Source organism: Chelonoidis abingdonii, chromosome 10, assembly GCF_003597395.2.
Source record: "Chelonoidis abingdonii isolate Lonesome George chromosome 10, CheloAbing_2.0, whole genome shotgun sequence".
In the NCBI taxonomy this organism is placed as follows: domain Eukaryota; kingdom Metazoa; phylum Chordata; order Testudines; family Testudinidae; genus Chelonoidis; species Chelonoidis abingdonii.
In genome coordinates, this window is record NC_133778.1 from 20,468,805 (window position 1) to 20,482,056 (window position 13,252).

The following is a 13,252-nucleotide window of genomic DNA, read 5'->3' on the forward strand; positions in this document are numbered from 1 at the left end:
GCTATGTTACTGTGTTATAAATGGGAATGGATCCTGTGTGCTGTTCATCTTTCTCTTTTTAATCTCTGCTGGTTTGATATAACCCCATAAGGGGAACTCTGTAATAGTACTGCAAAGCATTACTAAGGTTTTGTTATGTCATTTTTTTCACCTTTAGTGACTTTTTAGGTAAAAACCAGGAATTGTTACAAGATCTAGCTGAAATGAAGGAGGAAAACATACAGTTGGTCGATGTGCTAAATACCCTGTTTTTCTTGCCAGTCAGACAACTTCATAACTATGCTAGAGTTTTGCTAAAGCTTGCTACGTGTTTTGAAGTGGTAAGTCATCTCATCATGTATGAAACTTATTTGGTAGGAGATTTTGGAGGGGATTGCTTGTTCTTTGATTACACATTAGTATCACTAAACTAGCGTTATTACAAATATTATACTAAAACAATTTGATTAAAACCCTTATCACTTTAGGTTTATAAGTAGGCTTGGCAGAATTCAATTTTAAGCACTGTCAGTACACGTTGATTTCAGCTGACATGCTGAAGTTAATGGAAAAAATATATTGATTGGTAATAGTTGGCAGGCGTATGGCCTCCCATCCCACTTGTGCCTGCAGGGATTGAGTGTCACTGGCCTTGCCACCATGCAGGGAGACCTCTGTGGCCCTGGTGTCATGGCCCTACTCCCTGGCACCTGTGACAGCAAGGAGGAGGATGGGGCATGGGGGAGGCCATCCTATTTCTAAAGGGCTGCGCCCCTGGGCAGGAGCAATTTAGCAGTGGGGTAGCCTCCCCCATCATCAGGAAAGTGTCGTCCTCCTTGTGGCCTTGGCTGAGGGTCTCTGCTCTGCCAGGCAGAACTGCAGCCTTCCCCGCACCTGAAGGGATCATCTGTCACTGTCAGCACAGGGAGCCCTCTGCACCTCTGCTGTCACAGAGGGCCTGAGGACAAAGCCACTCAGCAGCAGGGTGACCTCCCCTGCAGTCAGGAGCTCATAACTACTAACCCATTGTGGTTGGTACACATCCTTTGAAATGATGTCTCACAAAACTACTTATTTTTGTTCGTTACCCTTTAGACATCTCCAGAATACCAAAAACTACAAGATTCCAGTTCTTGCTGTGAGACTCTTGTTGTCCATCTCAATAGGAAAAGGAAGGAAGCAGAATACACCCTGAGCTTCTGGAAGACCTTTCCTGGGAAAATGACGGTATGAGTTGCTATTATCACTAGCGTCCCACAGCATGTTTGTATAGGCCTGGCTCTGAAGTCACTACTTTCCTCTCCACACATTTCCCTGCTTTATGATGACATTGTTCTACTTAAGCCTCTCTAATTCTTGGAAGTTTTAACGCAATATCTCAATTTGGCCCTTCTTGTGAACAATAATCATAGTTTCTGAATTTCAGTGTTGTTTGTGCTATCAGCACTTTTTTTTTTTTTAAATCGTAGGATTCCTTGAGGAGACCAGATCGTCGGTTAATCTGTGAAAGCAGTAATCGGGGGCTGTCCCTACAGCATGCTGGGAGATTCTCGGTGAACTGGTTCATCCTCTTTAATGATGCTCTAGTCCATGCTCAGGTGAGCAAACTCCCATAGCTCTCAGAACTGAAAACTGTTTTCACCTCAGCTGGTTGAAAGCATGTGACAATTTTTCCATATGGCGAGTCTGTTGTTCTTAATCTAGGTTTTTATATTCTGTCTCACAATGGTGTTGGGACACCTAAAAGTGAGAAGTGTTGCCTGTTTCCAAAGAGAGTTGAAATAACCTGTGTGTCAAACATAAAAAATATTCATACATCAGGGTCTTCCTTATGGCTTCACAGGTGTCATGGTTTGCAGCTGGCACTTCTGGGAACAGCTAGCTTTCGGGCAACAAGTCTCATGCCTATTCTCAGCTGTGGGGAGACAAAACTGCAGGGGAAGATGCATCATAAGGAATTTGGGGTGGGGCAAATGGGTGTATCAGCTATTTATTTTTTGTTTTACCCCTTCCTTCCCCTTGCTACAGTTCTCAACACATCATATTTTCCCCCTTTCAACGCTGTGGGTGGAGGCTCTTTCAGAAGAGGCTGGCAATGTGTGAGTATTCCTCTGTAACTAGGGTTCATTATTTTTATTGCTGAAATAGTCTGATGTTCCTAAATAATAAAATAATTTGCAACCATTTGGGGTAAGTCTTGTAAGCTAGGCACAGTATGGGATGTGTCCTTGGTCCATATATTCTTCTAATCCAATTAAAGTTTTCTTTTTCTTTTGTATTTCACTATGCTTGGTTAAAATAGGATCCTGCTATATTCTTGTTTTGTACTTGTAAATCACGAGTGCACAAACAATTGAGATGAGGAAGAGTGCAAAAAGTAGCCATTTCTGAGGCTTCTTGTGTTACTGGTTTCTTTTAAACTAGTAGTTAAAGCTAAGTGACACTCACTGTGGTGCTCTTTTTTTTTTTTTTTTTTTCCTTTTTTTTAAAAAGGATAACCTATCCCACCTTTGGTAAGAAGTCTAGGTTATTTTTTCCAGGCTGAAAATTTCACCAGCTAGTGAAAGGTCTTTTCTTGATTGGTTTTATTCTTGTTTCCACTCTAGGAATGGTTTGAAGATTACTACACCAGAGGAACACTTCATTCTTCTTTCATCAACACCACAGGAAAAGGTAAGGTAGGCAGATGCAGAACTTCTTAATTACCTCTGGTGATGCTAAGAGACAAGGTGGGTAAGCTAATATCTTTTACTGGAGTAACTTATGTTAGTGAGTGAGACAACTTTCAAGCTATACAGAGTTCTTCAGATCTGGAAAACATACTCAGTGTGTCACACTTAAATACAAGATTGAACAGATAGTTTAGTATAAGTAGTTAGCACATACTTTCTGGGACCATTCAAGGCAGAGTGGACTGTTAACACCTCTGTAGTAATAAGACAAAAATGGAGGATGGGGGCAGCAGTAATGGCTTATAGATTATTGTAATAAGCCATAAATCCGATGTCTTTATTAAAACCATTAATTTTTAGTGTCTAGCAAAGTTATGAATTTTAAACTCCCAGGCTTGTTTTTTGGAAGTGTTTGTACACATTTTCCTTTGAGGATGAGGACTGAGAGATCAAATATAGAGTGAACGTTTTGTGAAAAGTATTCACCCACAGGTGATCTGGTGTGTTTTTGTTTTGTATCATTTTCCTGTGAGAGTTCATTCAAGATTGTAGTGATGGTCTGGTTTCACCCACATAGGCATTTAGGGCACTGGGTGAGGACCACATGTTGTGATAGAAATGTGTAGGACCCTAGGTCTTGAAAGGTGTATTATGGGAGGAGTTGATTATTGTAGCAGTGGAGATATGTCTGCAGGTCTTGCATCTGTTCTGGCAGGGTCTGGTACAGCTTTGAGTAGGTGTATCTTGGTCTGTGGGTAACTTGCTTTTCATGAGCTTGGAGAGGTTCGGGGGTTGTATGGAGGTCAGAAGTGGAGAGGTTCAGGAAAGATTTCTCAGTATGGGGTCCCCATTGAGTATAGATTGTAGTTTAATACTCTGTATGGGTTTCAGTGTGGGATGGTGGATGACAACTAAGGGTTGTGCAGTCAGAGGGGATTTTATTTCAGTATTGAAGCAGGTTCTGTCAGGATATTTGGGGGGGCTTGTTGCATGATGTGGTCTACTCTGGTGGAGCATCCTTTTGTGAAGGTGGTTTTGAGTGTGTCCAGGTGTGTATCCCGGACTTTCTTCTCAGAGCATCTTCTGTGGTGTCTGAGTGCCTGGCTGTAGAAAAAAGATTTCTTGGGGTGGTTGGTTGGGAAGTTACTAGATCTAGGAAGATAGGTGGGGTGATCAGTGGTTCATTGTTTGAAGCTGATTATGGTGTCCAGGAAGTTAATGCTAGTGTGTGAATGTCCCAGAAAGAGGTTTTTAATGAAGAAGTGGTGGTTGTTGAAGTTGTGGTGGAAAGCTGAGGGAGTGTAAGTCATCTGTTCAGGTGATTAAAAATAGCATCAATGTATCTCGGGTATTTCATTGTGGTGGGTGGGTGTGGGGTTTTTGTGTGTGTTTTTTTTTTGTTTTTTGTTTTGTTGTTGTTTGGGTGCATTTGTCCAGAAATTCTTGAAGGTGGCCCATGAAGAGGTTGGCTTATTGGGGAGCTATACTAGTACGCATGGCTGTTCCCATGGTTTGGACAAAGTGTTTGTTTGTTGAGTGTAAAGTTGTTCTGGGCAAGGATGAAATGGCTGAGTTTGATGTGTTTGGGTGGATATCCGAGTGTTGTCCATAGTCTTGTAAATATTCGAGGCAGGCAGCTATGCTATTACTATGAGGGATGTAGGTGTAAAGGGAATGATATCCATGGTGGCAAGGATGGTGTTCTGAGGGAGGTTGTTTGTGGAGGAAGTCAGTTGTATCCTGAAGGAAGCAGGCCCTTTGTGTGGTGAGTGGCTTGAGGATGGTTTCTGTAAATCCTGATATTCCTTCAGTGAGAATGCTGTGGCCAGATACGATGGGTCTGCTTGGCTTCCCTTGTTTATGTATCTTGGGAAGCAAGTAGAAGGTCCCTGGAGTGTATTTGTTGGGGATGAGGTTTATAGAGTTTCTCTTGGAGTTGTTTGGGGAAGGATTTGATTATATCCTTAAATCCCTGGAAAAATTGTGGCGTGGGGTCATCTTTGAGTTCTTTATAGTAGGTGGTGTCAGAGTGTTGTCTGCTGGCCTCGTTCATAGTCATCGCTGCTGAGAACTACGATGGTGCCCCCTATGTCTGCTGGTTTGAGCACTGTGTGGTGGTTGGGTTTCCAGGATTGTATAGCTGTCCTTTTGGCAGTGGAAAGATTGTGGTGGATGTGATGTATGTTAAGGGTTTCGCACCTGTTTGTTTGTTTGTTTGTTTTTGCCCCCCAAAGCAACCCATGTAATGATCAAGAGTGTGGTTTTTTCCACTCTGTGGTGTCCAGTCAGATAATTCCTTTTTTCTTATGATTGTCAGTGGGGACATAGTAATTGTGAGTGGTGTGAACAGAATCACGGGAGTAATTCTCTGGTGCTCCACGTGTTAATATGGTATCCGGTTCTGTGGAGGGGTAGAAGTTCCAGTCCCTTAGAGAGTAAAGATAATTCAGCTCCAGGTAGGGGTAGTCTCGATTTTAAATTTGATGATGATCAGGTGTCATGTAGTGTCCAAGTGGTGGGTACTGGTGCTATGTTTTTTACCTGGAGGTGGCAATCTGTTTGACTTTTTGTTTTTTCTGTTGGATGGCTGTTATGAGAGATTGAGATATTTTTAATTGTTTAGTATTTCTTGTGTGATTTTTCAGGTAACTCTTCTGATTCTCCCTCTTTCCCTCCCCCTCCTTTTTTTTTTTTCTTCCACGGTGTGGGAGTGTGTAGTGATACTAAGCATCCTTTTATAATGGGGAGATGGAGGGAAAAACAGAGATGTCTTGTCTCACGTTACTTACATCACATGTGAACATTATTCATCCAAGAACTAAAGTCTCATTTTTATCTACATTTGTCCTGCAATAATACCTGTGTAAAGAGAGATGAATTGCTAAACACGATAGATTACTAATAAACTCTTCCATAAACTCTCTATTTCAGACAAAGTGGCTGAGGGCTATAAGCCAAGCTGTGGATCAGGCCCTAAGGGGGACATCTGACTTACCACCTTATGGAAGTGGTGGGAATATTCAGAGACAGGAGCCTCCTATTTCACGTAGTGCGAAATACACCTTTTACAAGGACCCTCGGCTTAAAGATGCCACATATGATGGGCGATGGCTTTCCGGGAAACCCCATGGAAGGTAAAAGCATTCAAACTGAACAGATGAATGGGATAGGAAGAGGTAGTTTGGTTGCTGTGCAAAATAGTCATTATTTTGCTTGCATAAAACATGAAATACTAGTGAAACTGGCCTAACTGTAGTGGGTGTATGTGTGTTCCAGAGGGATCCTAAGATGGGCTGATGGAAGGATATATTCTGGGATGTTCCGAAATGGCCTGGAAGATGGGTAAGAGCAGAGTTCACTACCTTCTGAGCTAGCGAACAGAAAAAGTGTTTATAATAGATAGTGGTGCCTCTCTTTAGATCAAGGCTGTTGTGTGTATGTAAAAAGCTTGCAGTCTGTAAGTAAAAAATACAAAGACCAAATGAAGTCTGGTGGTGGAGGAGGGGATGCTGAGAGATGGACAAGTGAATCTGACTGCAAAAATCAGTCAACTTTCTTATCTTTGCTTACCAGCGAGGCCTTCTGTTGTATCTGAAGATCTTTTTTAAAAAATCATGAAGCTGAATCATTTATTTGCTCTTTCAAAAGGCATATAATGCCTTTGTATAAATTAGGGGTGCACCATCATCTTGAATAGTATATTAAGTTCTGATCACTTCATCTCAAAAAGAGTAGAAATAGGAAACAGCAATATAAAGATTCCATAAACAGAAACCTGGAAGTTAGGACTATTTTTAAGAGAGTTGATCATGATATGTAAAATGAATAGTATAGAGTAGGAAAAAAAGTAGATAAATAGGCATTCCCATATCATCATACAAGATAAAGGAGCTATCCAATAAAACTGAAAAACAGCATTTAAAACTGATGAAAGGGAATAACTTGGTGCACAACATATAGTTCAACTCATGGAATTTGCTTCTACACTATATCATTGAAACCAAGAGCTTAATAATTTTCTAACAAGGAATGGACATTTTATATGGATAATGAGAACTCTGGTTATATTAGGTACTTATAAGGAATTTATGGTTACATAACGGACTTCAACCTAGAAATGGCAACAAGACTTCCTAATGTATGTAATTGAACCTGTAGGGGCTGGAGGATTGGCATGTTTACATCCTGCAGACAACTTCTATAGTTCAGCTGCCAGGATGTAACAGATCTAAGAGCCCCAACTGGCCATTTGATCATTCACAACCATCAGTGTATCTTGGGAATACCCATTTAAAAAAAAAAAAAAGGTTCTTCAGGTCAAAAACATTAAGCTGTAGTTAAGATTAGAACTACTAATTTTATAATTAAACACCACTACACACATTTTTGGAGTATGCAGCTCATGTGGTCAGTGTTGAATACTTTGCTGTCCATTACTTGCTGTCTGAACCATCTACCCAACCACAAGCCATTCTGGAAAGACAGCAGCACCAATATCTTGAGCCTCTGGCACTTTAAAGTGTTTATAAAGACCTGTGCCACCTTCCCCATCTAGCTAGACACTTTACAATCCTTTTACTCCTTCAGATATTCTCAGTGGTTATAAATGTTTAAGTCCATAGCCAAAATAACAGTGTTTGTGACTGACCCATAAAGGTATAAAGAGATTTACGAACTTAGCTTGCAATAATACTGACGGTAGATCTATTGGTTTCTCCTGAACAATGTACAGGAGATGGAGACAGACTTAGGGCTTGTCTTCACTGCTGGGGTAAGTTGACCTAAGTTATGCTACTCCAGCAATGTAAATAATGTAGCTGGAGTCAACGTAGCTTAGGTTGGCTTACCCTAATGTCTTCACTGCGCTGCATTGACGGGAGACACTCTCTGGTCAACTTCCTTTACACTTCCCAGAGAGGTGGAGTACCAGGGTTGACCAGAGAGCACTCTGCCATCAATTTAGCCCGTCTTCACTAGACCCTCTAAATCAATCCCTGCTGCATCAATTGCAGCAGCATCACTCTCCCCGATCTTCCCCGTAGTGAAGATAAGCCCTTAGGATCTGAAATAAGAGAGATTCTTGCAAAGAGTAGGTTGAGGCTGTGCTGTTGCACTGCAGGGTTCTACTGTGGAGCATAAAAAGTCAAAGCACTGATGGAAGAAGAGAAGGCTTACTACAGGCCAGAACTAAATGCGTGGAAAACAGTACAGAGTAAAAAAACCTAGTGGTTTAGAACTTCCTCATTTTTTTTTCAGTACAAAAATCAATTTCTAACTGTTGGAGCTGGAGACAGAGCCACCCAGGGCAGTCTAATGTTGAAATACTTTGTTTTTGATTTTATACCTCCTTTTGTAAATAACGGAGTTTGGATTGGTCTATACATTCATATCATGGCTGCTCATGTTTGATCTTCATGCATTGGCAGATATGGTGAATACAAAATACCAAACAAAGCACTGACCAAGGATGACCATTATGTGGGATACTGGAAGGAGGGCAAAATGTGTGGACAAGGAGTCTACAGGTAATGCCTTCTTTCATTAAGATAATCTTTGCTCCTTGCAATAGTAAGTGTGTGATCCAAGAGGGAATAATAACTATTTGAACTTCAGCTAAAATATCAAGTGCAGCTTTCAGTAGCAGTTTATTCCCTTTGTTTGGTGCACTGGAACTCTGTTTTCTTTCGGAGGTGGGGCTAATGTTTCAGGCCTCCACACTAGCATTCCTATTGCTATTTTCATATTCCTAAACTCCGAGCTGCAGTTACTATGGCTTAAAACTTCCAAGAAATCTCAATTCTTATCGTACATGTTCACACACAGTCTGATAGCTGTTACACTGTCTCTGTTTTAATGTTGCTTCCTCCTTTCAACCTGCAAGTTTTCTCTTGAAATTCGTTGTGACAGATGTCTCATGGTATTTCATGTCTCACTTGAAAAAGGATCTTAACTTTGTTGTAGTGACCATGAGCAGCAACCCTTTTTTATTCACCTCCTAAACATACTTGTTAATCTGATTCCAGAATTGGGCTTGGGTTTAGTGCAGTCTCATAAGGAAAAGGGAAAAATTCAGTACCTATTCCTTAAAACCTTGAGATGAAAGAATACAGATCATAAGAACCGTACCCATTCTTTTTGTCATTACAGTTATGCCACTGGTGAGGTGTATGAAGGATGTTTTCTGGATAACATGCGTCATGGGCATGGTCTTCTGCGCAGTGGCAAACTGACATCATCCTCTCCCAGTATGTTCATTGGCCAGTGGGTGATGGATAAGAAGACTGGATATGGTGTCTTTGATGATATCACAAGGTAATGTGTTGATGGCAGGAATCCTAAACTTCTAAGCTGACCCAAAATTACATAAACTTGAGGGGGAAAGGGTTGAGTAGATATCTCTTTACATGTTTTCAGTTTCTGCAATTTGACTTTAGTCTATTATAGTCTTTTAGGGCTGATGGGGGAGGATTAGGAGCTCAAAGTATGGGTTCCATTCCACTGCTTCCGTTTGAAGCCAATATTTTTACATGCTCTCCATCATACTTCTGCTTGAAGTGTGGCACTGACTCTGATAGCTTCTTGAGTACCATCCATACCTCTGCATGCTTTTCAAATGGCATATGCAGTATTCTCTCATCCCACCAACCAGAAGCTTGAGTTGCCCATTGATTAAGGATTTAGGAACTAGGTCATCTTGGATTCTAATCCAGGTAAACCTACTGATTCACTCTGGCAGCTGGGGGTAAGTTACTTCATCTCCTCATGAATGAGCAAAATGAAAAGATGGGGTAAGTAGCAGGAGTGTACTAAAAACCCGATTCTATCTGAACAGAGGTAAGTTAATAGAAGTCACCTGTACAAAACACCTGAAGTCTTCTCTGCCAAGGTCTCCTTTCTCCAAGCTAAGAGCTTTTCATGGAAGCTATGGTGTCTGGTCCTAGTTCACAGAGCTGGAAGCCCAGATATGAGGTAGAAGAGTGAAAAACCATGACCAAGGTCTGGGTTTTTGATGAGAGGGAGAATTTGTTCTGGCCTCTGTAGTTTTTGTTCCTAACGTCAGTTTCATATTTGGTCCCGGTCAAAAGGTACTTTCCTCACAATATTCTTCAGAGTTCCATAATATTTAAGTACATATCCAGCCTGCCATTCTTGCTGTTGAAGTACTCTTCACTTGCAAGTTCAGTTTTGGCTTTATGAAAAGTTAGAATTTTGGAAGAGACTTCAGAAAGTAGCATTCATTGCCGCCTCTGTGGATAATTAAAAATCAAAGGCAATGTGGAATTTATATTTCTTTTAACTTTTTAATAACATTGATTTTTGGGTAGGAGGATTTCTTTCAGTATGTTTACTCAAGGCACTGTGAATAAGGAATGGATAGACTGCTTTCATCCGTTAGTGTCTCACTGGGCAGTGATAGTGACTTTGACCAAAGCCTGGAATTTACCTCTCCCCTGTCTGTCCCAGAAGCTTAGCCTGCTGCATGTGCTTTCTAACAAGTCCCAATCGGACACGAGTGGCTGAAACCATTAATCAAACCAGTATCTCCCACTAGGCCATGATACCAGGTGGCAAGCACCCTTTTTTTTTTTTTGGGGGGTGGGGGAGGTGAGGGTGTAATTTGTAAGTTGGTTTCACGTACTAATTGAAGACTGAAATGCATAAAACCATATGCCTTTTCAGGACAGTTAGAAAATGGAGAGTGTTAGATCTACGTCCAAGCATACAATTAAATTCATACAGTCTAACCTGATCCTTTTGACTTAGAAAGGTAAGGCCGCTTTGAGTGTGTCTTTCAGTGGCCTTGAAAGATGCACATATTTATGTGCAAGAAATAACTCAGATCCTCTAATCTATTTGACAGCAATCTTGTTTAGTTGCTATACAAAATATTTCTTTCAAAATGGCTCTTATTTCCTCTATCTTTGATACTGCAGAACCCTCAAAATGAGTGTCTGGTTGACTTGGTTTATTTCGGCCCTTTGCTTTAAATATCATTAGTCCATGAACCAAAAGACAATTCTGACCATGTCTTCTCCCCCTTTCCCTCCCATACCCTCTTGAATTTAACTGCAAGCTGTGGAACTAGCCTTCTTCCTCCCTTTTTGGTCCTACCCCAGTATATAATGTGGGCCCACTCAAGTGAGGGCAGGTTAGTTTGTCATGAAATCAAAAACTCAGTCAAGAGGTCTGGATAAAAAAGTTTTAAGGAAATCTTATTTTGTTTTATCTAACCTTCACTCACCCTCTGCACATGCCTCACATCAGTAAGGATCTCCTTTTTATACGTGTCTCTTTCCAAAGCTCAGTTTATGCTGATCCAGATCAACCAGCAGGCTTTTTCCTTGTTAATTCTGTAGCAGTTGTTCAGATCTGCTTGCTTAGGTGTTGGCTTATTGTGTTCTGCTTTATTAAAACTGTCAGTTTCTGAAAATAAAAACATAAGAACGGACATAGTGGGTCAGACCAATGGTCCATCTACTCCAATATCCTGTCTTCTGACACTGGCCAGTGTCAGGTGCTTTAGAGGGAATGAACAGAACAGGTAACCATTTTGTGATCCATCCCCTGTCATCCAGTCCCAGCTTCTGGCAATCAGAGGCTAGGGACTCCAGAGCACAGGGTTGCATCCCTGGCCATCCTGGCTAATAGCCATTGATGGGCCTATCCTCAATGAACTTAATGAGGTTCAAAAAAGAACTAGTTATAGTATGGGCCTTCAGCATCCCTTGGCAATGAGTTTCACAAAGATTGTCACAGAGTTCCACAGGCTTACTGTGCATTGTGTGAAAAAGTACTTCTTTATGTTTGTGTTAAACCTGCTGCTTATTAACTTCATTGGATTGACCCTGATGCTTCCTTATTCTTTCTCTGCACCAATCACAATTTTTTATAGACCTCTATCACATTCCCTCTTAGTTGTTTCTTTTCTAAGCTGAAAATTCTCAGCCTTTTTAATCTCTCCTTACATGTTCCTAATAACTTTTGTTGCCCTTTTCTGTACCTTTTCCATTTCTAATATATCTTTTCTGAGATGGGGAGACCAGAACTACATTCAGTATTCCAAGTGTGGGTATACCACGGATTTATATAGTGGCATTATGATATTTTCTGTCTTATGTGCTATCCCTTTTCTAATGGTTCCTAATATTGTTAGCTTTTTTGACTGCTGCAGCACATTGAGCAGATGTTTTCAGAGAATTATCCACAATGACTCCAAGATCTTTCCTGGTCGGTGGTAACTAATTTAGACCCCATCATTTTGTATGTGTAGTTGGGATTGTGTATTACTTTGCATTTATCAACATTCAATTTCACCTTCCATTTTGTTGTCCAGTCACTCAGTTTTGTGAGTCTTTGTAGTTCTTTGCAGTCTGCTTTGGACTTAACTATCAGGAATTAATTTCTATCATCTGAAAATTTTGCCCCCTCACTGTTTACCCCTTTTTCCAGATCATTTATGAATATGTTGAACAGCGCTGGCCCAGTACAGATCACTGGGGAACACTGTTATTAACCTCTCTGCATTCTGAAAACTGACCATTTCCTGCCCTTTTGTTTCCTGTATTTTAACCAGTTACTGATCCCTGATTGATTACTACTTTTCCCTCTTATCCCATGACTGATTACTTTTCTTAAGAGCCGTTGGTGAGGGACTTTGTCAAAGGCTTTCTGAAAGTCCGAGTACACTATATCCAATGGATCCCCATTGTCCTTGTATTTGACCCCCTTCAAAAAATTCCAATAAATTGATGAGGCATGGTTTCCCTTTACAAAAGCCATGTTGACTATTCCCCAACATATTGTGTTCATCTGTGTCTGATAATTCTGTTCTTTACTACAGTTTCAACCAATTTGCCGGATACTGAAGTTAGGCTTACCAGCCTGTAACTGCCAGGATCGCAATTAGCTATCTTCCAGTCATTTGGTACAGAAGCTGATTTAAATGATAGATTGTATACCATAGTTACTTAGTAGGTCTGCACTTTCATATTTGAGTTCCTTCAGAACTCCTGAGCGAATGCCATCTGGCCCTGGTGACTTATTACTGTTCATTTAATCAAAACCACCTCTACTGACACCTCAGTCTGGGACCATTCCTCAGATTTGTCACTTAAAAAGGAATGGCTCAGATGTGGGCATCTCCCCCACATCCTCTGCAAAGAATTAATTTAGCTTCTCTGCAATGACCTTATCTTCCTTGAGTGCTCCTTTAGCACCTTGATCGTTTAGTGACCCCACTGATTGTTTGGCTGTTTCCTGCTTCTGATGTACATAATTTTTTCCTGTTAGTTTTTGAATCTTTGGCTAATAGCTCTTCAAATTCTTTCTTAGGCTGCCTAATTATACTTTTACACTTGACTTCCCAGTGTTCATGCTCTTTTTTTATTTTCTTCAGTACAATTTAACTTCCAATTTTTAAAGGATAACTTTTTGTCTCTAACTGCTTCTTTCATTTTGTTTACCCATAATGGCACTACTTTGATCCTCTTATGTTTTTTAATTTTGGGGTACACATTAAATTGAGCCTCTGTTATGGTGTTTTTTAAAAGTTTTCTGTGCAAGTTCCAGGCATTTCACTTTTGTGACTGTACCTTTTAATT

At 40.6% G+C, this 13,252-nt stretch overlaps 1 protein-coding gene across 5 annotated transcripts in view; it reads left to right on the forward strand.

Moving 5' to 3' along the window:
* Positions 1–13,252, forward strand: part of ALS2 (alsin Rho guanine nucleotide exchange factor ALS2) — a 66,950-nt gene that overhangs the window by 31,491 nt on the left and 22,207 nt on the right. For all 5 annotated transcript variants that reach the window (XM_032799506.2, XM_032799505.2, XM_032799509.2 and 2 more), the window contains exons 13-21: positions 158–320; positions 1,075–1,206; positions 1,449–1,577; positions 2,008–2,078; positions 2,586–2,652; positions 5,583–5,785; positions 5,928–5,993; positions 8,078–8,176; positions 8,799–8,963. In XM_032799506.2, the coding sequence (XP_032655397.1) occupies positions 158–320; positions 1,075–1,206; positions 1,449–1,577; positions 2,008–2,078; positions 2,586–2,652; positions 5,583–5,785; positions 5,928–5,993; positions 8,078–8,176; positions 8,799–8,963 (1,095 nt within the window). The remainder of the gene's footprint in view (positions 1–157; positions 321–1,074; positions 1,207–1,448; positions 1,578–2,007; positions 2,079–2,585; positions 2,653–5,582; positions 5,786–5,927; positions 5,994–8,077; positions 8,177–8,798; positions 8,964–13,252) is intronic.